The sequence below is a fragment of the Neomonachus schauinslandi genome, chromosome 6 (genome assembly GCF_002201575.2).
Source record: "Neomonachus schauinslandi chromosome 6, ASM220157v2, whole genome shotgun sequence".
NCBI classification, from domain to species: Eukaryota; Metazoa; Chordata; class Mammalia; order Carnivora; family Phocidae; genus Neomonachus; species Neomonachus schauinslandi.
The window spans coordinates 134,927,693-134,953,088 of record NC_058408.1 but is presented as its reverse complement, the minus strand read 5'-3'; the positions used below and the strand labels follow the sequence as shown (position 1 = coordinate 134,953,088).

Here is a 25,396-nt window from a genome sequence, read left to right as displayed (position 1 = left end):
TTAGGAGAAATTAGCATGGACATCTGACTATTACTTATAAGTCATCTTAGACTGATACTCGTCATCTTAGATTGATCAAAACAAATCCTAAATTTTTCAAGATCAAGGAAGTTTGAAACAAATCCTAAACCAAACTTTAACTTTCAACATATTTCTTAGTTATCTCTAGTAAAAGTGCAAAGGGTGTAGGAGGTGGAGAGAGAGGTCAAATTGTACTTTAGTGGAAACAGTAAAACTGCATCTAAAAGATGGATAATTCTTTTTTTTTTTTTTTCTTTTTTTTTTTTTTTTAAAGATTTTATTTATTTATTTGAGAGAGAGAATGAGAGAGAGAGAGCACATGAGAGCGGGGAGAGGCAGAGGGAGAAGCAGACTCCCCGCCGAGCAGGGAGCCCGATGTGGGACTCGATCCCGGGACTCCAGGATCATGACCTGAGCCGAAGGCAGTCGCCTAACCGACTGAGCCACCCAGGCGCCCTAAAAGATGGATAATTCTTAACAATTATTTATTCCTGGGGCGCCTGGGTGGCTCAGTCGTTAAGCGTCTGCCTTCGGCTCAGGTCATGCTCTCGGTGTCCTGGGATCAAGCCCCGCATCGGGCTCCCTGCTCCACGGGGAGTCTGCTTCTCCCTCTCCCTCTGCCTGCTGCTCTGTCTACTTGTGCTCTCTCTTTGTCAAATAAATAAATAAAATCTTAAAAAAAAACAAAACAATTATTTATTCCTAACCTCTGCTTGTTGGACCTATATACTAGCATCCAACCCCTCTCTACTAAAGTACTCAAAGCTCTATCAAAAAGGTTGGGAAACCTCTAATTAACCTTTGTTTGCCAAGAAAGGTAGGGCCATTTTTCAAATTAAAGCTGCCAATTTCAAACATATGTTTGAGCTCTAGCTTTGCTACGCCTAAAATAAGAAATCACAGATAGAAGTATATCATTTCCAAAAATGTTTCTCCATAAAGAACTACCACCTGAAAAAAATTAATTTTAAATTAAAGCACCAATCAGAAAATGCCCTCAAGCTAACATTTAAAAATCCATTTTTGGGGGGCGCCTGGGTGGCTCAGTTGTTAGGCATCTGCCTTCAGCTCAGGTCGTGATCCCAGGGTCCTGGGATCAAGCCCCGCATCAGGCTCCCTGCTCAGCGGGGAGCCTGCTTCTCCCTCTCCCACTCCCGCTGCTTGTGTTCCCTCTCTCGCTGTGTCTCTCTCTGTCAAATAAATAAATAAAATCTTTTAAAAAAATCCATTTTTTCAAAACAGATGTTTAAATATACAGAAGAAACTGGTGGTGAGGAGGGGAATGAGTGAAATAGGTGAAGGGTTAAGAGTACACTTGTCATGATGAGCACTGAGTAATGGATAGAATCGCTGAATCATTATATTGTACACCTGAAACTAATATAACACTGTGTTAATTATACTTGGAATTAAAAATAAAAATCCATTTTTTCTATTCCATTCAAATGTTACTAAGCTAAGCACTGCTGACTACAATTTTAAAATAAAAGGAATTTTCTTATAGCAAATTCTAAGGCCAATTAAAAATTTAGAAAATCACAGTCAAGGCCTATTAACTTTATCATGAGTAATGTACAAATCTTTATCTGTATGAAAGTTAAAAAAATTCTATGATCTCAAGAACAGTGAAAAACTAAGCACTAAAATCTTTCCTTCCAAGCATAGCAGATCAAACTGTGCTAAACATAATTATTTTTAAAATTTCTAATAAAATGCTCAACAAAGAACAAGTTTCAATACACCACATTTGAAATTTACTTGTTACAGATCACTTCCTATTTAATAAATTCTTCTCTATTTTAATTACTTCATAGTTTTGAAGTGAGCCAAACTCATAATTGCTTTCACACACACACACAGATTTTTTTTTTTTTAAAGATTTTATTTATTTATTTGACAGAGAGAGACACCGCAAGAGAGGGAATAGAAGCAGGGGGAGTGGGAGAGGGAGAAGCAGGCTTTCCGCTGAGCAGAGAGCCCGATGTGGGGCTCGATCCCAAAACCCTGGGATCATGACCTGAGCCAAAGGCAGACGCTTAATGACTGAGCCACCCAGGCGCTCCCACACACAGATTTTTAAATTCTGACACAGTAAGAATGACTCTAGATGAAAACCTATGAGCACCAATTGGCCGCTTCAATAACAATCTCTTTGGCTAGAAGCATTTATGGAAATTGTCAGCATTCTATGAGATTTTCCTAAAGCTATTAATTCTAAACTAAGAGAGATATTAGCCTTCCAAAAAAGAGGAAGTCTTCCTAAGGCTCTGCCCAAGCACAATGTCCTAGCTGATAATGGGAACTTCCATGAAAGAACCTGCTTTAAAAATTCTGCAGGATTTTAATGATGTCAAATTAAATAGCTATCAGAATAAACTAAGTTACCAAAAAACCGAAAGCAAAACAGAATTAACACAACTACATATAAAAATCATAGAGAAGACTCTATATCTCAAAAAACAAGCTGAAATTTAGTGAGATGCTAATATCAATTTATAGAGCTATTTAGACAGAACAGGGTGACAATACATCAAGGGCAAGACACTTGTATCAACTCCAAACATTTTGAGGAAATATCTTCACAACAACAAAAAAAGATCTGTCATAGCTTATATGCTATTTATAGTCAAACTTTAAGTCACAATTGAGTTTCTTGGTCTGCTGTACCAATTCAAATACAGAGAAAAATGTACTTTCATCTGTAAAACCATCACACTCAAGAGGCATTCCTCCCATGGTACAACTTTAGCAGAGGTGCCATTATGAAGCACAATCACCGCATATTTCCTAAGTGGGTCATATTACCTAGAATATCCTATGGGGACAAACTGTTCTCTCTGAAGCACTACTGGAGAACAAACTATTTTCCTTGGAAAGGGAAGATATTTGCAGGGTAGCAAATATCTCACTATGTGCCTTCCTAAAATACTTTCTATCTTGAAGTGGCAGGATTCACAAAACAAAACAGCCAAAACAAAAACAACCCCCGCCCCCAGCTGTTTATTTGGTTTGGCATTTAACTTTTTTCTCTTAATCTAACGCAAGGTGCATAGTCTGCCATGAAAATCAAACAAAAATATTAATTATTGATTCACTGAGCACCTGTTAGACACAAGAGGCTGTGTCAAATACAAAAATGAGCAAGTTAAAGTTCCTCCCCTCACGGGAGGGATATAAATGATCTAGAAAGGGAGGACATTATAGTATAAGGTCGTGTGGGTTAAAATTCATATAAGTGATACAAATAGTGAACAGATAGGAATTTAGAGAAGATATCACTTTGGATCACCAGGAAAGATTTCATGAAAAATATTTATTTTAGCTGTACTTAGGAGGCATTGTGAAAAAGTTCCAGTTTGGGAATCAGAAAATCCAGGCTCTCATATTGACTTTGTCATTAATCAACTTGGCAGAGATGGACTCAGGTTTCCTTATCCATAAAATATGGATATCAGACTAAATGATTTTCTAAGGCCCCTTCCAGCTTTGTTATCTATGGAAATATATTAGTACAATTATATGTATTGCCTTTTTAATAATCTTTAAGCTCACAATACACATTTTTACTACAAAAACTCTAACAATAAAATCAACACAATAGTTTCTCCTTGACTCCCACTCTCTTCCCCAGAGGTAACAAGTATATCAAGTTCACATATATCTGTCCAGAAATTTTCCAATGTATTTACATATAGGACTGTGTTACTTTTTTAACATAATGAGATCATACTGGAAATACTATTTTTCAATTTGCTTTTTTAGCTTAATATGCCTGGAAATCTCTCCATATACACACAGAGGTCTATATCATTCTTTTTACCTGCTGCAAGTTATGAATATATTATCATTTATTTAGCCACTCCCCCTATTGCTAGAAACTCAGGTTACTTATTTTTGGTTATTGTAAAAACTTTGTTACTCTTGTTCATGCATCTTGTTCATGTGTGCATTAGGTGTTCAAAAGGGAAGTGGGGGTGGGGAGAGTCAAGGAATTTGAGCCAAAAGTAATAATGGTAGAAAACAGAGATGAAGTTTAAACCAGGTGTCCACAGCTTCAGCAAAGGAGGAGTCACAATAATATACTGGAAATGTCTTTAGGAGTGAGGAGATACGGGTCGTAACTCCTGGTTCAAAAACTAGAACTGAGAGTAAAAAGTGGGACTGGGCACCTGAAATCTCAGAATTTTTTTGGACTAGAACATATCTTAAGGATCATTTAATTCTACACCTAATTTTAGAGAAACCGAAGCCTTATCTGTAAACTAGAATATGATTTTGATGACTCCTAGCTTGTGCTTTTGCCTCACATTCTGCTGGGGGCATTAAAAAAAAAAAAAGGTTGAATAGTCGCTGTTGATAAATGCTGGAAGGAGACAATAAGAAGTGAGAACGGCTGATCCATAAGGAGGTTACAGTTAAAGAAAGCATAAATTTCTAGTGGACTCTGATTTCCAGCAACCCTTAGCAACCCTAAACAGGGTGGGGAGAGGGAGACGGACAGTTAAGATGTCTCCAAATTAGGGTTTGGCAGACCATCAAAGCAGTGAGAACATTACTGAAAAGCTACTTTGATTCTTCAAATGGTAAGGAAAAAAGATACCAATGTATTGACCTACAGCTACTTTCTCTACAGACTGTTTATAGACAAAATGTTTTAAATAAGCTAAGCCATCCTTCCTTAAAGTTCTGTTTAACAGCTCTGTGCTTTTTCCTCCTGGTGTGGCAGACCTCATTTAGTGATCACAGGGGCCTGTTAAAATGACTGACCTGATACAGCAATACGATACAGTTATAAAACAGGATTTCTGGAGCCTGAGCAGATATAAACTACTTAGAGAATACGAATACAAAAACAAAAACATGACCAAGATTTAGCACAATAATGTTTAAATTTACATTTCCTTAGAAGTCAATGGTAAGCAATTTTCCAAAAGGAACAAGGTCCTAAATATTCAATAGTATTTAAATTTCAGAATTCACACCTTTCTGTGTGTGTATGTGTATACAGCTTTGAGGAATGTATTTATATTATTTATATACACACAGACACATATGCTTCCCAGGGTAAATTCTACTAGTTTTATAGAGCTATTTACTATTTATCATTACAAAATAAGTACTTACAAAACAGGCTTTTATCACTGTAGCTATAGCACCATATGTTACAATAATCTTTAGATATTTTACAAAATCCCAAAGTTTGAATGAGGTGAGTTCTAAGCTCATTTTTCCAGCTGTTCTTTCGTTTTGTGTGTGTGTGTGCGCGCGCACGTGTGTGTGTGGGGGTGGGGTTTGTTGCATGCATACATACAGACATTATATCAGGAAAATGCTTTGCAGACAACAGAATAATAATAAAGTTTCTAATATGCCTATGATCGCTGAACTTAAAATTTATAGAACTCTAAAACGTTTCATATAAGAAGGGAATTCAGAAATCTAGGTCTCTTTCTTTTTACTGTCAAGGAAAGCAAGACCCAAAGAAATCAAATAATTTATATAACATCCACAGCCTACCAGTAGTAGAGATGAAAGGAAAATCATTATTTTCTGACTTCTGGTACAACTCTCACATCAACAGATTACAAATCCACAAAGAAGTCATCTGTGTTGGATTCCAGGTATCCTTTTCAACAACTTAGCTCTTAAACCATGTTTGGTATTAAAATCTACCTTTCTCTATTAGCTTTCCCCAAGATAACAACAAAACAAGGAAGTCATATGAGTTCATTAAGTTTCAACTTTTCTTGAGCTAGAAGATATAAGAAACATGTCATGTGTTTATCCCAGGGCTGTTAATTATTTTCTAAGCAAATCTGTCCTTCAAGAACTGGTTAGCAAGTAACCATATTAGAAAATTTTATTCTCATTACTGAATTCTTCTTTAGACTTGTGGTTTTTCCAGTAGTAACACCCATGGGACTTGCAAATGGCATTATTCACTAGAATAAATAGAAAAATATAAGCAAATACAAAATATTCTCTTCTTTGCAACAGCTAAAATGTATCAAATGAATCTAAATTTTAAAAGATAAAGAAATGCAAGATAAGAAATCTCTCACATAATAAAAGGATTTCTTACTGATACACTTCTTGGGATGCTTTAATTGCCAAAATTTCTACCCAAACAGAAATTTCTTTTTTTCTTTTTTTTTTAAGTTTTTATTTATTTGACAGAGAGAGACACAGTGAGAGAGGGAACACAAGCAGGGGGAGTGGGAGAGGGAGAAGCAGGCTTCCTGCCGAGCAGGGAGCCCGATGCGGGGCTCGACCCCAGGACCCTGGGATCATGACCTGAGCTGAAGGCAGACGTTTAACGAATGAGCCACCCAGGCGCCCCTAGAAATTTCTTTAAATGAAGAAGATGCCGGCTTAAGAAAAAGTACTTGAATTGCAGTTATTATTATTAAACCAATATTTATCAGAGCATTTATATTGTACTAATTACTATATGTGGCAAAGGAATTTAGCAAAAGAGCATATGGCCTTGAAGTCTAGTAGAATTCTGCTGCTGTCTAATTATTATGAGCATCAGTATAAAAGTATAAAAGGTACAGCCAGTTTTATGGATCAAACATATTCCTCAAAGATGCATATAAAATAAATTTTTGTATACTTTATCATCTAAAAGATATCAGGAAAGCCTATTAATCAAACTATTCCCTTTTTTAAAAATACAAATTCATGGTTTGAGAGGAAGTGTTTCCTTAAGTTATAGCGGCACAGAGATACACACTCTGCAATCACTTGGATAAAAAGGTACTACAACTTCACCATGGTAAATAATATTCACTACGTCAATTATTTAAAGTCTATTTCTAGACATAATTTTAGAGTTTCAAGTTATAACTTTTCTGGGTTATTTTTAAGACCTAATGATCTCATCTCTTCCCATGTTATCAGTTGTAGAAGTGATTTCAACGTTTAGGAACTGTACAGCTTACGTTCTGAGAACACTTGGTTTCTAGCATGTAATCCTTGTCTGAGTCCGCCTCTATCACCTTGCAGCCTGGGTCAGGGAGTAGAAAGCTTAACCTTAATGAGCTATTTCTGACAAAGATCAATATAGGAACTATGACTTAATTGCATAGGCTGCATTTTAGATGTGTAATTTTATCTTGGCTATGCTTCCTTTATTAACCATATATCTTATCTCCAAAACCCACCAATTACTTCATCTCTATCTCATATAACATTTAATTCTAACTCTAACAGGTGTCTATCTCTGCACTCTGACAGCTATTTTTAGTTTATCTGCAGTTTTCAGCATTCCTATCCCTATAAAAATATGGTTAAAATATTCATTTTCTTGCATACAAAAATAAATGCATCAATTATATGTCTCCATGGCAAATAATGATGGGTACTCTGCATACTGCTTGATAATGTTAACATCCACATCTATCTGGTTCTACAGCTTCAGAAATAGAAAAACTCTATTAAATAAGTATCCCTTACTTTCCAATGTATAACTACTTTTTTAGTGTCCTACAGTTACTCTCAATAACTCAATACTGTAACTGGACTCCTACTATCTAAAAAAGTACAAAGAATAAAATTATCTTCGTCAGAACTTTTACATAAATCAAAACTAAGGGTGTCAGTTTTCCATCTTTAGACTAAAAAGGAAAGTAGCCATTATTTTATTTGCCTCATCAGAAAACTAGATCAGTAGCTATTTCCTGGTCTCTGGACAATGCTATTTCTCCTTCCCTCTACAACTATACTTTTAAAATTTGTTATTTAAGGCCCCCAAAACATAATTGAGTTGTATTTTATTACACCCCAAATGAAACTTATACAATTAGTACATCCTTTCAATATATGGTCTTAATTTTGTTGGATTTCATTGTTAGAGGTTCTTAAAGACCTTTAAATATACCCTTCTTATATGTGACAGAGCTCAAACTTGACTTATTATCAAGTACCCAAACCATATTAGGTAGTAGCACCATATAATGTATTGGAAACTTATCTGTGATTAATTACATGTCTTAAGTAATTACAAAGTGTTGAGTCATTTGTGTAGTGCCATCAGACGATAATGACATCACTACTTTTAAGTGCCAAACTATGATGTCAGTCAACTCTTTTGGACCTTTCTACCAATCAGCAGAGACTGATCTGATGAATGGATGACTACAAAGTTGGTGAGTTTTTTTAAGTTAGCCATTAGTGAATGTGAAGTGGTATTACATAGTTTTGATTTGCATTTCCCTAAAGACCACTAATGTTGAACATCTTATCATGTGCTTATTGGCCATTTGTATATTTTCTTTGGAGAAATAGGTATTCAAATCCTTTGCCCATTTTTATATTGGGTTGTCTTTTTATTGCTTAGTTTTAAGAGTTTTTTCTATATTCTGGATACAGGTTTCTTACTGGATATATGCTTTACAAGTATTTTCTCCAATTCTGTGATTTGTCTTCACTTTCTTGATGGTAACCTTGGAAGCACAAATGTTTTTAATTTTGATAAAGTTCAATGTATCTGTTTTTTCTTTTGTTGCTTATACTTTGTGTCATATGTAAGAAATCACTGCCTAGAGCACAGTCACAAAGATTTACTCCCATATTCTAGGAATTTTATAGTTTTAGCTCTTAAATTCAGGTTTATGATTCATTTAAGTTAATTTTTACATATGGTGTGAGGTAGGAATCCAACTTCATTATTTTGCATGTAGATATCCAGTGTATCAGCTACCATTTGCTGAAAAGACACTGAACTGTCTTGGCATCCTTGTCAAAAAACTGTCTTTGGCACACCACAAATGTGAGTTATTACCTCCGGATTTCATTCCACTGATCTGTAAGTCTATTCTTTGGCCAGTACCACACTGTCTTGATTATGAAGCTTGGTAGTAAGTTTTGAAATTAGGAAGTATGAGTCTTCCAATTTTGCTCTTTTCAAGATTGTTTTGATTATTCTGGGTACCTTGCATTTCCATATGAACTTTAAAGTCAGTTGTCAATTCCTGTTACAAAGGAAGCTGGGATTTGGGCAGGGTTTGCGCTGAATCTGTAGATCAGTATAGGGAGTATTGCCACTTTAACAATGTTAAGTAGTAGTTTTCAGTATACAAATCTTTTGCCTCCTTGGTTAAATTTATTCCTAGATATTTTATTCTTTTGGATGCCACTGTAAATGGAACTGTTTTCATAAATTCATTTTCAGACAGGTATATAGAGACACAATTGTTTTTTGTGTGTCAATCCTGAACCCTGCAACTCTGTTAAATTTGGTTATGAGTTCTAATAGTTTTTTTTTGTATATGTGGATTCCTAAGAATTTTCTATACATAAAACTATGATATCCACAAATAAAAATGGTTTTATTACTTGCTTTCCAATCTTGATGCTTTTTATTTCTTTCTCTTGCCTAACTGCCCTGGCTAGAACCTCCAGAAAAATGTTGAGTAAAAGCCAAAAGAGCAGACATCCTTGTCTTTTTCCTGATCTTAGGGGAGAGCATTTAGTCTTTTACCACTAAGCATGATGTTAGTTGTGGGTTTTCATAAATGCCCTTTATGAGGCTAAGGAAGTTACTATAAGGTATTTTCATACGGAGATTTATATCTTAGTAATAAACCAAGGCTAAGAAGAGTTTTTTACTAAACTTCCCAAAATTACTGCACTCAATCCCAACTGTGGACTTCTGATCGAGCTACAGTCATATATTTCAACCTACAATAAAAGTTTAGTTTCCCTAACCCCATAACTTGTCTTTAATCAAATATCCTTAGGTACTATTAGTTGATGTAAAAGTTTCAGTGAAAGTTCTGCCAAACCAATCTTATAATTTCTTTTCCTCCTAACAAATGTAAATTTTTTCTAAAATGTACACACTATATATAAAAGTGCATGTTGGGGCGCCTGGGTGGCTCAGTTGGTTAAGCGACTGCCTTCGGCTCAGGTCATGATCCTGGAGTCCCAGGATCGAGTCCCGCATCGGGCTCCCTGCTCGGCAGGGGGTCTGCTCCCTCTGATCCTCCTCCCTCTCATGCTCTCTGTCTCTCATTCTCTCTCTCTCAAATAAATAAATAAAATCTTAAAAAAAAAAAAAGTGCATGTTCTTTTTAAACAAATGTCATACAAGTACCCAAAACCAGTTATTATATGCTCCTCCTTCCAAGGAATCCTAAATAATCAGGTAATATACTAAGAAACCACTCCCTAACCCATGGTCACAAAGATTTTAGTATTCTGTTTTGTTCTAGGATAAGGTAGATCAAAACAATCACTCTGTCAAACTAGCCATGTCAAATGGGGATTGGATATATAGATAGCCTAGAAAGAATTCTGTATTCTTTATCATGTCCAAACCACTGGGATAAATGTAACTAATAAATCAAAAATTCTAACACAAAAAAGTTGAAATTATTTATGATATTTTAGTCTCCAAGTATATATAAATCTTTACCTTGTAAAAATGCTTGCCATTTTCAACACATAGAATGAGAAAGAAATAAAGACATCATAAGTGGAGCATGAACTCCATCAGATAAACTATTCCTCTTTACAAAACTACCTGTCTTTGTCTTAGTGCACTATATAATATCCTAATGAACTGAAAGAATCAATTAGTTATTGATTCTCTTCTTATAAGCAAGATAAAGTCCCTCATGGTAAAAACCTCATAAGATGTTCCCAATTATCAAATTTTTTCATATAATTTATGTTTTAAGAATTCATTAAGTTTTCCATATACATCCCAAGAAATTATTTCACTATAATAATATATCTGTTGAACTCTATTTTATATAGTTGTCATTTTTCACTTAAGCCATTAAAATTCAAGTACATATAGTGTTGATTATGGATATACTCAATAGCACATATCATCATTTTTTCATTCAGTAAATATTTACTGAATGACTGCTATGTGTGAAGGGTAAATAAAACAAAGTCCCTGCCTTCCTGAAACTTACATTCTATGAAAGTAGTCCAGTAACTCAAACATAAATAATTCACACACAGATAAATGTTAAGGTGACAGAAAAAGCAATGGGATAGAGACTGACTGGGGAATGATTACTGTTCTCTAAAGAGATGACCTGACAACTAAATAATAATGAAGAGCTAGTAGAGCAAGGGTTTTCCAAGCAGAAGGAAGAAGCGCAAAAGCCTTAGGATGAAAATTAACATGGTGTGTTTGAGGGAAAGAAAGCAAGCAGTGTCAGCTGGATCATAAGAGACAAGGGACAGAGTGGTAGAACTTTGTAGGTCATAGGTTTTACCTAATTGCAACGGGAAGCTGTGGAGGACTGTAGGTAGAAATGCCATGATCTGGTATGTCCTTTAAGAGGATCACTCTTGCTGCTATGTGAAGAATGAAACTGAAGGAAAACTGAATGGTAGCAGTTAACTAAAAATAATGTTCTTTCTTTCTGGTGTTTCTTAGACCTCTCTCTCCTCCGTTCTGTTCTGAAGTCCATCACCTAAGTGCTGGTTCCTACAGCCTACTACTACATGAGCTACTTCAAAAGGATCCACACTAGTCTCCCTGCTTCTATACCTAGACTGTATTTTTTTTCTTTATAAATGCTTTGATCATACCTATCTCTTTGCTTCAAAAGCCTCAAAAACTTAGTACTACCAACAAAAGAAAATCCAAATTCCTTAACATTCAATAACATTGCACAATCTAATCCCAAAACACTTTTTTGGCCTCATTTCCCATTGTTAATTTGATAGACTCTACTCTTCCACTCAATATGGTCTACTCACTCTTTCCTGAACATAGCTTATGGTATCACTTCCATGGCTTCCATGGCTCTAATCACACTGACCTCTTCCCTTATTTTTTCCATAGATTCAAATTCTATCTCTTCTTTATGTCTCAGCATACATTCATTCTCCTTCACTATTCAGAGCAGTGGCTTTTTGACTATGACCATAGTATTTTATATCATAACCCAGTATGTACAAGTTTCATAATTCTACATTTAACTTTACTTCAAGCAATACATTTTGGTATTTTCTAGTCTTTTCAATTTCTTTTTCAAAATGACTCACTAAAATGATTGCATAGACTACTAGTGGGTTTCAATCTTCAACTTGAAAAACACTTTTAGTACACCTTTCTAGACATTCACTGGTAACTAAACTAGATCCTGGTATTAAAAGATGAAACCCATAATTACCAAACTATAATGACCTTAACCTCAAGGATAGGATAAAGTCAGTATCTCATACATCATTTTATCTACCAGAATGCCAAACAAAGTATTTATTAATCATTACTGGAGAGAAAGACTGATATTACATACAGCTATCATATTTATGATTAGACAACCATCGTTAGGACTGTTTTTGTGTTCCCATCACCTTGTTTCAAATTGTAGTTAATGATGGTCAAAATGGCTAGTTTTCAATAACACTTTGGCCTACATTTTCGCCTTCCTACCTTATAGGATTACATAATAGTCTTGCATAGTGGGGGAATACAGTAAGTACTGTATAAATGTCATTTTCATCTTTCCCTCAGAAATATGAGAAAGTCTCTATATGGAGGACACCTATTACCATTCATTGGAACTGCTTCTCTTTTATCCCAAATACTCAGGCACTTCTGCTCTGCCAGTATCCTCATTTGGCCCGGCTAGCTTTGCCAAAATTGCAATAAGGGTAAGCCTTTTGTTTCAAAGGAATGACAGCTATTAGGGTTGAATGGCCTCTCTTGCCGTCAGCACCAAGGTTCTTGACCATTAAAGTCCTGTTAAAGTTGTTGACTCTTTCAAAAACATCATCAGTAATTTCAATTAAGAAAATGAAAAAGCAATGAAGTGATCTAATATCTGTACTGAATGGTTTTTTCCTCTGGTAAGGACACAACAGATAAGATAAGCCAATGGATAATGTGAAATTCTTAAATCTTAAATCTCAAAGACTCATTAATTTCACCATGAAATGATACATACAGATTCCTGAGGAATGCAGAACATCTAAAGGTACTCTGCTTCTCTTTTACTTCCACCTCCAGAGCCAGTTATAAGCTATTATGGGTCTAGGGGGACAATGTGAATATACAAGTAACAAATAAATGCTCTGAACCATCTAGAGTAAACTTAGTGTAACCATCAAGGTTTTAGGCAGAAATAAGCCCCTAGGACTTATCCAAGAAAACCTGAATCCCATTATCAGTCCTGAAACTACCCTAAGCTCCCTACTAGCCTACCTGCATATTGGGGTAATTGTAAGCCAAACTACAATTGGCCTGCCAGACTCCAAATCTCCACCATTAGGCTTTCCTTTGAGATCTGGGAGCATGAACCTTAACATTTGCTGGCTACTATCTCCTCAAGGCCAGACCCAGAGCTTCAACAATCACAGGGCTTTGGGATAGCCTTATTTTGGAATTCCTCTATTATTCACTAACAATTTAAAATCATCTACATTAATTCTCACTGCTTTGCCCCATAAAAAAACGCTAACTCAGAGGTGCTTTATATGCAAGATATTAAACCAAGTTAAAAAAAGTAACTCCTGACATAAATATGTCATATGTAAAGTGCAAAATCTCAAAAATATGAATTACTTCAGGAATATCTTCTCAGAATGAAGACAAAATCAAATTACCCTTTTGATAGTGAATTACTTTCCTCATGTAAATTCACACTCAAAAGCAAATGAAAGGCAAACATAGGTTATCTTTTTTCTCTAATACATCAAATAAAAATGTTGCCTTTGCGGGGGAAGAACCATTAAATAGAACAGGTAGGGGACTTAAAAATGTAACAACAATACAGACTTAAATTTAAAAAATATTCCTGTGCTGCCTTCTTGCTATTTGGCTAAAACACCTCCCTCCCTTTAAATCATCCTGTGTTGGGGTGCCTGGGTGGCTCAGTCATTAAGCATCTGTCTTCAGCTCAGGTCATGATCCCAGGGTCCTGGGATGGAGCCCCACGTTGGGCTCCCTGCTCAGTGGGAAGCCTGCTTCTCCCTCTCCCACTCCCCCTGCTTGTGTTCCCTCTCGTGCTCTCTCTCTCTCTGTGTCTGAATAAATAAATAAAATCTTTAATAAAATAAATAAATAAATAAATAAATCATCCTGTGTTTACCAGTATTTTTGTTTTTTGCTAGATCACAGCCTCTAATTTTCCAGAAGTGGAATGCAGGTTATTAAGCTGGATTCTTCCTTTGGCACTCACCCTTTGACACATTCCACTAAATTTGAGATTTATTTATATTGATAACTACCCCTTTTAAAAACAAATGCATCCTGGAAAGGTTAATTCTATATTACCTTTCAATTAAGACTCAAGGAAGAGAGGAAGGGAGAAAGAAAAGGAGGGAGGAAGAAGAAGACAGAAGAGGATGAGGGAATCATGTCTTAAGTGAGGTAGGGTATGAAATCAGCCATAGAGTCTTAGACCTGGGGCACCTGCGTGGCTTAATCAGTTAAGCGTTTGCCTTTGGCTCAGGTACTGATCTCAGGGTCCTGATCCCAGGGTCCTGAGATCGAGCCCCACATGGAGCCCCACATGGGGGGGGGGGGCCCCTCCCCGCAGGGGGTTTGCTTTTCCCCCCCCCCCTGCCCCCTCTTTTTTTTCCTTTAAAATCTTTAAAAAAAAAAAAAAAAAAAGAGAGTCTTAGACCTAACTAAATAAAATGGGAACAAAAAGCCTTCACTGGAGACACTGGAGTTCATATAACGTCCAGGCAATCAAAAGCTACACGTTACACCTGTGCCACAGACAGATACTAAATTAGACAACTTTAGGACATATCAAAGTAATAATACGGGGGATAAAGTTATCAGAATTGGCATACAGAATGCATACAAACAAAATTTACTCAAAGATTTAAAAAGCTCCATTCCAAATAGTTGACTAAAGAGTCTCTAGAGTGTTAAAGGTTTTTGCCAGGTTTCCAGTGAGGGTCTCCCAAGGACTACATTTAGCTGGGTGAAATAATTATGAAAGCCACATGTTTATCAGTATTTAAAACATGTGGCCCAAAATATACTCTATGCTCTAATTTAAAATACAATAGAAGGTTTTAATTTTAGAATCCTCAGAGCTGTCATTTCTTGGTGTTTTTGCCATGTTTAAACTAGCCAGATACTTCCTTTAATACACCAGAAATACAAGGCAGAGAAGAGATTCTTTAAAATGAAAGGTTTGCCAAACTGCTTTGCCACAAAGCAGTTTACTAGACCACTGAACTTTGCTCCAGTTTTAATATTGGCTTCACTCAATATTAAAGCCACTATCAACTATAAATGCATCAAATGCTAGGTACTGAGGTTACAAAACTAAACAGAATCTCTGACTTTGAGGCAGTCACAGTCATTCAGCAGAAAGAGACATATGAACAGATAATTACAATACTACCTGATTAAGTTTTACAATAAGAAATATGAAGAAAACATTGTACAAACAAAGTAGTAAAAGCCACTAAGTCAGCCTGGAGGACTATGCTAAGCCTATTGAAGAGGATTTGACATTTAAATTCATCTGCAATGAGGTAGTTAGGTTAGTCAATCTGTAATGTCCCTTCTATTAAAAAAAGGACAAAAAAGTGAAGGTCATGGAAATCTTATTTGTTAAAAATGGCTGATGCAGATTATTCCAGTTTGTTTATTAATCTAGTTTCTGTATCAAAAAGAGAATATTTTACTCATACAATCCTCATCTTCTCTCCCAAACTTGTCCTCTTCCTGCATTCCTTTTCTTGGTAAATGGTTAATACCATCTAAAACTTAACCTTCCACAGTCAACTAACCACCAATTTCTACTGATTCTATTCCCTAGTCTCTTTATTCTGTCTACTTCTATCTCCAACAGCTACCATCATCCCTTATGTTGGAAGCTTCCAATAGCTTCCAAGAGTGTTCTTGTCTCTGAGATCCCTTCTCCCAATCAACCAATTCTCCACATTATGGCCAAAACGATTTTCCAAAGACAAATCTGATCACATGACAACCCATCTTACAAATCATTCAACTGCTTCCTATTCTCAGAAGAAGCCCAAACTCTTCAGCATAGTTGTCAATATCTGGCCTGGCTTGCATCTTGCTACAATCTTTTATAGTACTCATATTGAACCTCTTGCAGTTTCCTCAATACACAGTACTCACTCACCTTCCTCTGTAGAGCCTTCCAAGACTCCCTCAAAAGAAAATCAGATGACTTTCCAAAGCGATCTTTCAGCACCTTCTGCTTCTCCATTACCATACTTCCACACTATATAGGATTTTAATTACCTGTCTGTCTCCCCCAGGAAGCTGTAAGCTCCTTAAGGACAAAAACTATCTCACACATTCTTGTATTTCTTATCTAAAGCAGTATGCTTGCCTGGCACTGACACATACTTCATGCTTGATAAAGATTTGTTGAATGCATGAATAAATGAACAAACTGCAAAGGAAGAGAAATTCAATGACCTACAATTTGTCATAATACTTATTAGTTACACTACATAGAAACCTTTATTCTGTCTACCTATAGCATGACCATATTTAAGTCATGAGCCTATCACAATTAACCTGTTTTCAGAAACATAAAGGCAGCTATACCATAAACTCAAAATTCAAGTGAGCTTAAAAATTTATTGATATCCTCCAGTTTAGACGGTATAAACCTACTACTTAAGTCATTTTTTGGAATACATATGTATCAGAATCATGATATCCTATACATTTAAAATACAATTACAACTACACATGTACTATTATATTATTTTCACAGGTAAAACACTGAGTTTGCTTTTTAACATAAATGAAAGCTGCACTCATCACTGACTCACCGATTCTTTTCCAGCTCATTGTGTGTAGACCTAAAAGGAAAACAAAAAAGACCATTTAGCCACTTGTTGCTAAGGCTATGGAAAGGGGGATTAGTTACCACCATACCACACCTAGTGAATTTCTTTAACAATGCAATATATAGTCAGACTTCTATAACCTCACTCATCAAGAAGAAATAGTCTACATTCATTAGAACTATTCATTCAGATATGGTGTCTTCAGTTAACTAACTCTTCTGACACTGGTGTTCACTGTTATTTTAATAAAATTAATACTAGCACATGTTCTCTTGCCTACTTCTAGTTTCCTACATTTTGTTTATTTGTAGATTTTTAATTCAAACACTATCCCATTTTTGTTTAAAAAGAAAAATGTACTTCTATGTCCTCTTCTACCTCCACTTAGTAACTCCTAAACATAGGGAGAAAAAAGTTTTGGCTAGCACAGAAGCTGACAGGCTTGCCTTACTGTTAAGTGATACAAATTCAAGCTTTCCTAACCTTTGTGTAAAATATAAACAAAGTTATACAAAGAAGAAAATAATATAAATAAAAGAAGATACATTAATAAAATCAAGAAACACACCTTTAAAAGACTGAGGGGATATATCTCAAAATGCTAACAATGGTTATTTTCTTTTTGTGACTTTTTTTCATTTTGCTTATCAGTATTTGTTATAATACTTATCAACTACTGAACAAATATAGTGTCTGTTAAACAGTGTGCTACACAGTTAACATATTATTTCATTTTATCCCCCAAACGACCCTTGTTTTTATAAGTAAGAATACTGAACCTCAGAGAGGTAGAGATAGGCTCTTGTCCCCAGAGTAGAAGTAGCAACCATGATTTAAGCGCAGGTCTTTCTTACTCCAAAACCCAAATTCTTTTTTTTTTTTTTTAAGTTTTTATTTATTTATTTGAGAGACAGAGAAAGCACAAGCAGGGAAAGGGGCAGAGGAAGAAAGAGAGTAGTAAGCAGATTCACCGCGGAGCAGGGAGCCTGATGTGGGGCTTAATCCCAGGACCCTGGGATCATGACCTAAGCCAAAGTCAGACACTTAACAACTGAGCCACCCAAGCACCCCCAAAACCCAAATTCTTAACTACCTGGTAGTTAAGGGCACAGACGATAAGGCCAGAGTGCTGGGTTCAAATAGTGTGTGGCCTAGTTAAAAGTGCCTTCATTTCTCTGTGCTCAGTTTCCTCAACTATAAAATAGGAAAAGTAACAGTACGTGCCTCATGTGATTGTTATGAGGAATAAATAAATTTATACTGAACAGCAAAATATAACAAACTCTAAAGTTAGCTATTATTAGAATTATGTTATATGAGTTCTCTTAAATGAACATGTATTACTTTTATAAAAATTTAGCATTAATAACATGAATTTTATAAAAGAGAATTTAAGTTCCTGTCACCAGATCTAAAACTTTAATCATTTGATATATCCTGGTTAATATCAAATGTCTTCAGAATATCACATTACTGATTACTTTAATCTGATTTATTATTCCAGTGGATATTTAACAATCACATTTCTAAACTTTAACAATAGGAGTGTTTTTGTCAGTCTCATAATTTGTAGAAACTTTACCCAATTTTTTTTTAAAGATTTTATTTATTTGACAGAGAGAGTGAGAAAGCACAAGCAGGGGGAGCAGGAGAAGGAGAGGGAGAGGCAGGCTCCCCACCGAGCAGGGAGCCCGATGCGGGACTTGATCCCAGGACCCTGGGATCATGACCCGAGCCGAAGGCAGACGCCCAACCATCTGAGCCACCCAGGTGCCCCTACCCACTGTTTTTTAGTTCAAAAGCCAAAAGTCTTCTTTGAGTTACTATATCTTGTCCACTTTTTGCTTTCTTAACAGTTTTATAAGGTCCAAGTGACACAGGATGAAAAAGTCTAATGTTCATTTTCAAGAGATTATCTTTTTTTTTTTTTTAAAGATTTTATTTATTTATTCATGAGAGACAGAGAGAGAGAGAGAGAGGCAGAGGGAGAAGCAGGCTCCCAAGGAGCAGAGAGCCCGATGTGGGACTCGATCCCAGGACCTGGAATCATGACCTGAGCCGAAGGCAGACGCTTAACGATCGAGCCACCCAGGCGCCCCAATCTTCCAATTTTTAAAAAATTCATCAGTAGTACTTCTATTTTGATGGCTTTTTTGCCTGTAATCTTTCTTTAAGACTGTCTTAGGCTACAAGGAATCAAAGACAGTCTCTAGTTGGTAAATTTAAGACATGTATAGAAATAATTATACTTCAAGGCAAAATAAATATATGAAGAAAGGTACAAAGCACTGTGGGAGTTTAAAGTAGGCAGAATTTACTTCCAAATGTGGTTTTCAGGGTAAATTTTAGAAAAAGGTATCATTTGGTATGGATCTTAAATGATGACTATTTGCTACTAGTAGAGGCTGGACCTGGGGGAGGACATACCAAGTGGAAGGGAGCATAAGTAAAAAAGCATAGCTGGCCCACAACTATATGGTCAACTAATTTTCCAACAAAGCAGGAAAGAATATCCAATGGAAAAAAGACAGACCTTAGCACAAATGGTGTTGGGAAAACGGGACAGCAACATGCGAAAGAATGAAACTGGATCATTTTCTTACCCCATGCACAAAAATAAATTCAAAATGGATGAAAGACCTAAATATGAGACAAGAAACCATCAAAATCCTAGAAGAGAACACAGGCAGTAACCTCTTTGACATCAGCCGTAACAACTTCTTATGTCTCCCAAAGCAAGGGAAACAAAAGCAAAAATAAACTACTGGGACTTCATCAGGATAAAAGCTTCTGCACAGCAAAGGAAACAATCAACAAAACTAAAAGTTAACCTTTGGAATGAGAAGAGATACTTGCAAATGACATATCTGATAAAGGGTTAGTATCCAAAATATATAAAGAACTTCTAAAACTCAATACCCAAAAAACAATCTAGTTAAAAAAATGGGCAGACGACATGAACATTTTTCCAAAGAAGACATATTGATGGCCAGCAGACACATGAAAAGATGGCTCAACATCACTCATCATCAAGGAAATACAAATCAAAACTACAATGAGATATCACCTCACACCAGTCAGAATGGCTAAAATTAACAGCACATGAAACAAAAGATCTTGGCAAGAGAAAGGGGAACCCTCTTACATTGTTGGTGGGAATGCAAGCTGGTGCAGCCACTCTGGGAAACAGTATGGAGGTTCCTCAAAAAGTTAAAAACAGAACTATCCTATGATCCAGCAATTGCACTATTGGGTATTTACCCAAAGGATACAAAAATACTGATTCCAAGGGGCACATGCACCCCGATGTTTACAGCAGCATTATCAACAATAGCCAAATTATAGAAAGAGCCCAAATGTCCATCGACTGATGAATGGATAAAGAAGTTGTGTTATATGTATACAATGAAATGTTACTCAGCAATAAAAAAAAGATTGAAATCTTTCCATTTGCAATGACGTGAATGGACCTAGAGAGTATCATGCTAAAAGAAATAAGTCCGTCAAAGAAAAGCAGATACCACATAATTTCACTCTTAGATGTGGAATTTAAGAAACAAAACAGATGAACATGGGGAAGGGAAGAGAGAGAGGCAAACCATAAAACAGACTCTTAACTATACAGAACAAACTGAGGGTTGCTGGAGGGTAGGTGGGCAGGGTGATGAGTTAAATGGGTGATGAGCACTTGGGGTATTAGATGTAAGTAATGAATCATTAAATCCTACACCTGAAACTTACACTGTATGTTAACTAACTGAAATTTAGATAAAAACTTGGAAGAAAAAGAAATAAAATAAAATAAGCAGAGCGGTGAAGTCCAAAGCAAAACCAGAGAACAACAATATATAGGTCATAAAGATCTGTGGTGTTAGAGGAAAAAAGTCCTGAGTCTATTAACTCTATCACTCACATTAGCTGTGTAACTTTATTATTATTATTTTTTAAGATGTTTTTTACTTATTGACAGAGAGAGACACAGTGAGAGAGGGGAAACTAGCAGGGGGAGTGGGAGAGGGAGAAGCAAGCTTCCCAAGGAGCAGGGAGCCCGATTGGGGCTCGATCCCAGGACCCTGGGATCATGACCTGCGCTGAAGGCAGATGCCTAACGACTGAGCCACCCAGGCGCCCCTAGCTGTGTAACTTTAAACAAATTATTTAACTTCTCTGATTAACAGTGTCCTCATTTGTAAAACTGGAATAATAATGTGGCTTGGCTGGATTACTGTAAGAATTAGAGAAAAATATGTAAAAGCATCTAACACATAAAACATTCAGTAAATGTTAGCCATTCCAACTACTCTTATTTTTTTTATTCTTTTTTTAAAGATATTTCTTTATTTATTTGACAGAGAGAAATAGCAAGAGAGGGAACACAAGCAGGGGGAGTGGGAGAGGGAGAAGCAGGCTTCCCATGGAGCAGGGAGCCCGATGCGGGGCTCGATCCCAGGACCCCGGGACCATGACCTGAGCCGAAGGCAGATGCTTAACGACTGAGCCACCCAGGCGCCCCTACTTGTATTATTTTTAACAAAACTAAAAATATACTATCTAAAACAATCAAGTATACTACACGGATCAATAAATTGATAAATTCTCAATAACACTTGAAATTAGCCTGGAAATAAACAAACCACCATAATGATGAAAAAGAAACTGAAAGAAAAGATAAGTGTTTTGGTCATTTAGTCAGCTGTGAAAACAGTACAAGGTTTAGGGTATGACAGAGAGAAAGATGACTGATTATATAGACACAAAGAAAATAATGATCCAAATAGTGCTGGCAATAAATGAGTATCACATACTAGCACACTTGGAAACAAGCTCTTTGCTTCTCTGAGCCTATGTGTCCAGCCAAACCCTTCCAGTAATGTACCATTGCTATATTCAATTATGGGAAGTTGGTTCTCTGTAAAGTTGAGAAGTTCTAATAATCCACTGGGTTAGCCCACTTTTCTTCTCCAAATAAAGTGCCCCTCTGAAAGCAAACACTAATGAATTGTACGCCTTTCAGACACCCTTACTCTGAATGCTTAACAACTTCCAAGGACAGAGAAAAGACATTTCTATCATTTTATCATTGAATCACAGGTAATCTTTCTCCACAAATAATATCCCTTTAAGAGAGACACGCTGAGGGCACCTGGGTGGCTCAGTTGGTTGAGCGGCTGCCTTCAGCTCAGGTCATGATCCTGGAGTCCCTGGACCGAGTCCCACATCGGGCTCCCTGCTCAGCAGGGGGTCTGCTTCTCCTTCTGACCCTCCCCCCTCTCATGTGCTCTCTCTCTCTCTCTCTCTCTCATTCTCTCAAATAAATAAATAAAATCTTTAAAAAAAAAAAAAAAGAGAGACACGCTGATGAGTTTACTATTTGAATGGGAATCATCATCTCAACCAGATCTGTGACTTTTCGCGGACTACAACACAGCTCTAATACATAAACTTTTAATTCTTTAGGGTGTAGTTTGGTGGCAGTCAATGAAATGAAGCCTAGAATTGAAACTGAACAAAATAGTACAGTTTAGCTCAAGAGTAGTGCCACCATGGAAGAAAAATAAAAGCCTCCATTCCCAGAATTAATATTCTCTTCCAGCAAAAGACCTCTCTTTGTTGAATTAATGAGCAAAACCCAAATCTGTTAACATTTTTGTTTCACTTGCTTTGTAAAATAAATGCTGCCCTCCACACAATGAAAATAACACATTCTCTGAAGCTAAACAAGTATCTTCCAATTGTATCCTCAAGTTTATATTTCCTCTACATATACTCAAAGGGCAAGAAAAACAGAAAATTTCAGCTACATTAGAGCAGGGATCTCTGAAGTATATTCCTGAAGGGGGCTGACAAGAATATAGACTTTTTTGCTGCTAGTGGTATAATACATTGTTCAATAAAGTTTGAAAAACACTGTAACAGAAGATCATGCTGACAATAAAGTAATTCTTTTTTAAATTAATTTTTATTGAACTATAATTAACATAGTGTTATATTAGTTTCAGATATACAACATAATGATTCAACAATTCTATACATTACTCAGTGCTCACCCAATAAGTGTAGTCACCAAACAATATATTTTTTTTAAAGATTTTATTTATTTATTTGAGAGAGAGAGAATGAGAGACAGAGAGCATGAGAGGGAGGAGGGTCAGAGGGAGAAGCAGACTCCCTGCCGAGCAGGGAGCCCGATGCGGGACTCGATCCTGGGACTCCAGGATCATGACCTGAGTCGAAGGCAGTCGCCCAACCAACTGAGCCACCCAGGTGCCCGTCACCAAACAATATTATTACAATTTTACTGACTATATTCCCTATGTCATACTTTTCATCTTCATGACTTATTTTTTTCTAAAGATTTTATTTATTTGAGAGAGAGAAAGAAAGCGCATATGCACATGTGGGGGGTGGGGGCAGAGGGAGAGAGAGAAGCAGACTCCCTGCTGAGCAGGGAGCCCAACAGGAGGCTTGATCCCAGGACCCCGAGATCATAACCTGAGCTGAAGACAGGCACTTAACCAACTGAGCCACCCAGGCTCAGCTTCATACCTTATTAAAGTAATTACTTCAAAACAGTAATTTTGTGTATTTGCTTCTATCAAAAGTACACATTTTTATAAAAACCATTAAAAATAGTAAACCTTGAATATTACAGGCTTTTAGGAAAACTGCCTTATAAGAAACATATTGCTGGGCGCCTGGGTGGCTCAGTTGGTTAAGCGACTGCCTTCGGCTCAGGTCATGATCCTGGAGTCCCGGGATCGAGTCCCACATCGGGCTCCCTGCTCAGCGGGGAGTCTGCTTCTCCCGCTGACCCTCCCCCCTCTCATGTGCTCTCTCTCATTCTCTCTCTCTCAAATAAATAAATAAAATCTTTAAAAAAAAAAAAACATATTGCTTCTTCCTTAACAATGACAAAAACATAACCACCACAATAACTAAAGCCACAAAAAAGCAAGTGTCTAAAAAGGATGCATAACAATAACTACAATCAATAAAATTTCCCTTAAAACTTATATATTGAAGCTGAATATATACAATCCTTAGGACTCCATCTCCACTCATAGGCATATATCAAACTAATGTATGTTCATCAAAGGACATACAAAAAAAATGCTATTTCTTTTCATACTAGCCAAAAACTGGAAACAAATGTCCATCGATAATGGAATGAATGAATAAACTGTGAAATACTCATACAGTGTAATACTACAGAGCACTGAAAATAAACTATTATTCAATAACATGGATGAATCTTCATAATTTTAACATAATGCTGAATGAAAAAAGGCAGATACACAAAAATACACACAGCATAACTCCATTCATACAAAGTTCAAAACTGGCAAAATTAATATACAGTATCAAAAGTTGGAATAGTGGTTACCTCAGGGAGGGGGTGACAGTGACTGGAAAGAGTCAAAGGGAAGGGTTTCTAAGAGTCTGTAATATTTTATTTCTTCACCTTTGTGAAAATTCATCCAGCTGTACACTTAGAATCTGTATTTTTCTGTATGTACATTTTCTCTTTTTTTAAAAGATTTTATTTATTTGACAGAGACCCAGCAAGAGAGGGAACACAAGCATGGGGAGTGGGAGAGGGAGAAGCAGGCTTCCCGTGGAGCAGCGAGCCCAATGTGGGGCTCCATCCCAGGACCCTGGGGATCATAACCTGAGCCAAGCCGAAGGCAGACGCTTAACAACTGAGCCACCCAGGTGCCCCTGTATGTACATTTTCAATAAACAGGGGAAAAAATTTTAATTACATATGAACTGAATTCAGTAAAAAAACAATTCTTATTTCAAATATACCAAACAACCTAATTTAAGCCTCTGATAAATCTTTTGGCTCACTACATAAACATGCAAGTTATACACTTTGTAAAGCATAATTTTCAGTAAGTTTATAACTACTAAAATTACACAAAGTTCTCTAAGCACAATGGAATTAAATTAGAAATCAAAAATAATTAAGATATCTATTAAAACAGCAATATTTGGAAGGTAGGCCACAAATGAAAAAACAAAATGCAGAGAAATTAGAAAATATTCTGAATAATAAAAACACAACATATCAAAATTTGTTGGATGTAGCTAAAGCAATGCTCATACAGTAATGTTTAGCTTTAAATTCTCCTATTAGAAAAAAAAAGAAAGGTTCAAAATCAATGGTCTTTCACCTTAAGAAGCTACAAAAAGAAGAGCAAGTTAGACCCAAAGAAATAGAGGAAGGAAGTAAAAAGTCACAGGTTAAAGAACAAATCACAAAGAAATCAGAAAATATCTTCAGAAGGATGATAAAGAAAATGCAACATATCAAAATTTGTTCAATGCAGCTAAAGCAGTGCTTCAAGAGAAATGTTTAGCTTTAAATCCTTATGTTGGGGGTGGAGTCTAAAATCAATGCTCTGAGATTTCACTTTTAGAAGCTAGAAAAAGAATCAAACTAAACTGAAAGAAGATAAGCAATGGTTCTCAACTGTGGGCTATTTTGCTCATCAGCAGATATCTGGCAATGTCTGGAGACACTTTCTGCTATTACAACTAGGAAATCTACTGGCATTTTGTGAGGAGAGGTAAAGGATGCTGCTAAACATCCTGTGATGCT

General features: G+C 36.3%; 1 protein-coding gene across 2 annotated transcripts in view; it reads right to left on the bottom strand.

Annotated features, from left to right (window-relative positions):
• The window catches only part of MXI1 (MAX interactor 1, dimerization protein), an 80,229-nt gene that overhangs the window by 19,029 nt on the left and 35,804 nt on the right, over positions 1-25,396 (bottom strand). For both annotated transcript variants that reach the window (XM_021700267.1, XM_021700268.1), the window contains exon 3: positions 16,774-16,803. In XM_021700267.1, the coding sequence (XP_021555942.1) occupies positions 16,774-16,803 (30 nt within the window). The remainder of the gene's footprint in view (positions 1-16,773; positions 16,804-25,396) is intronic.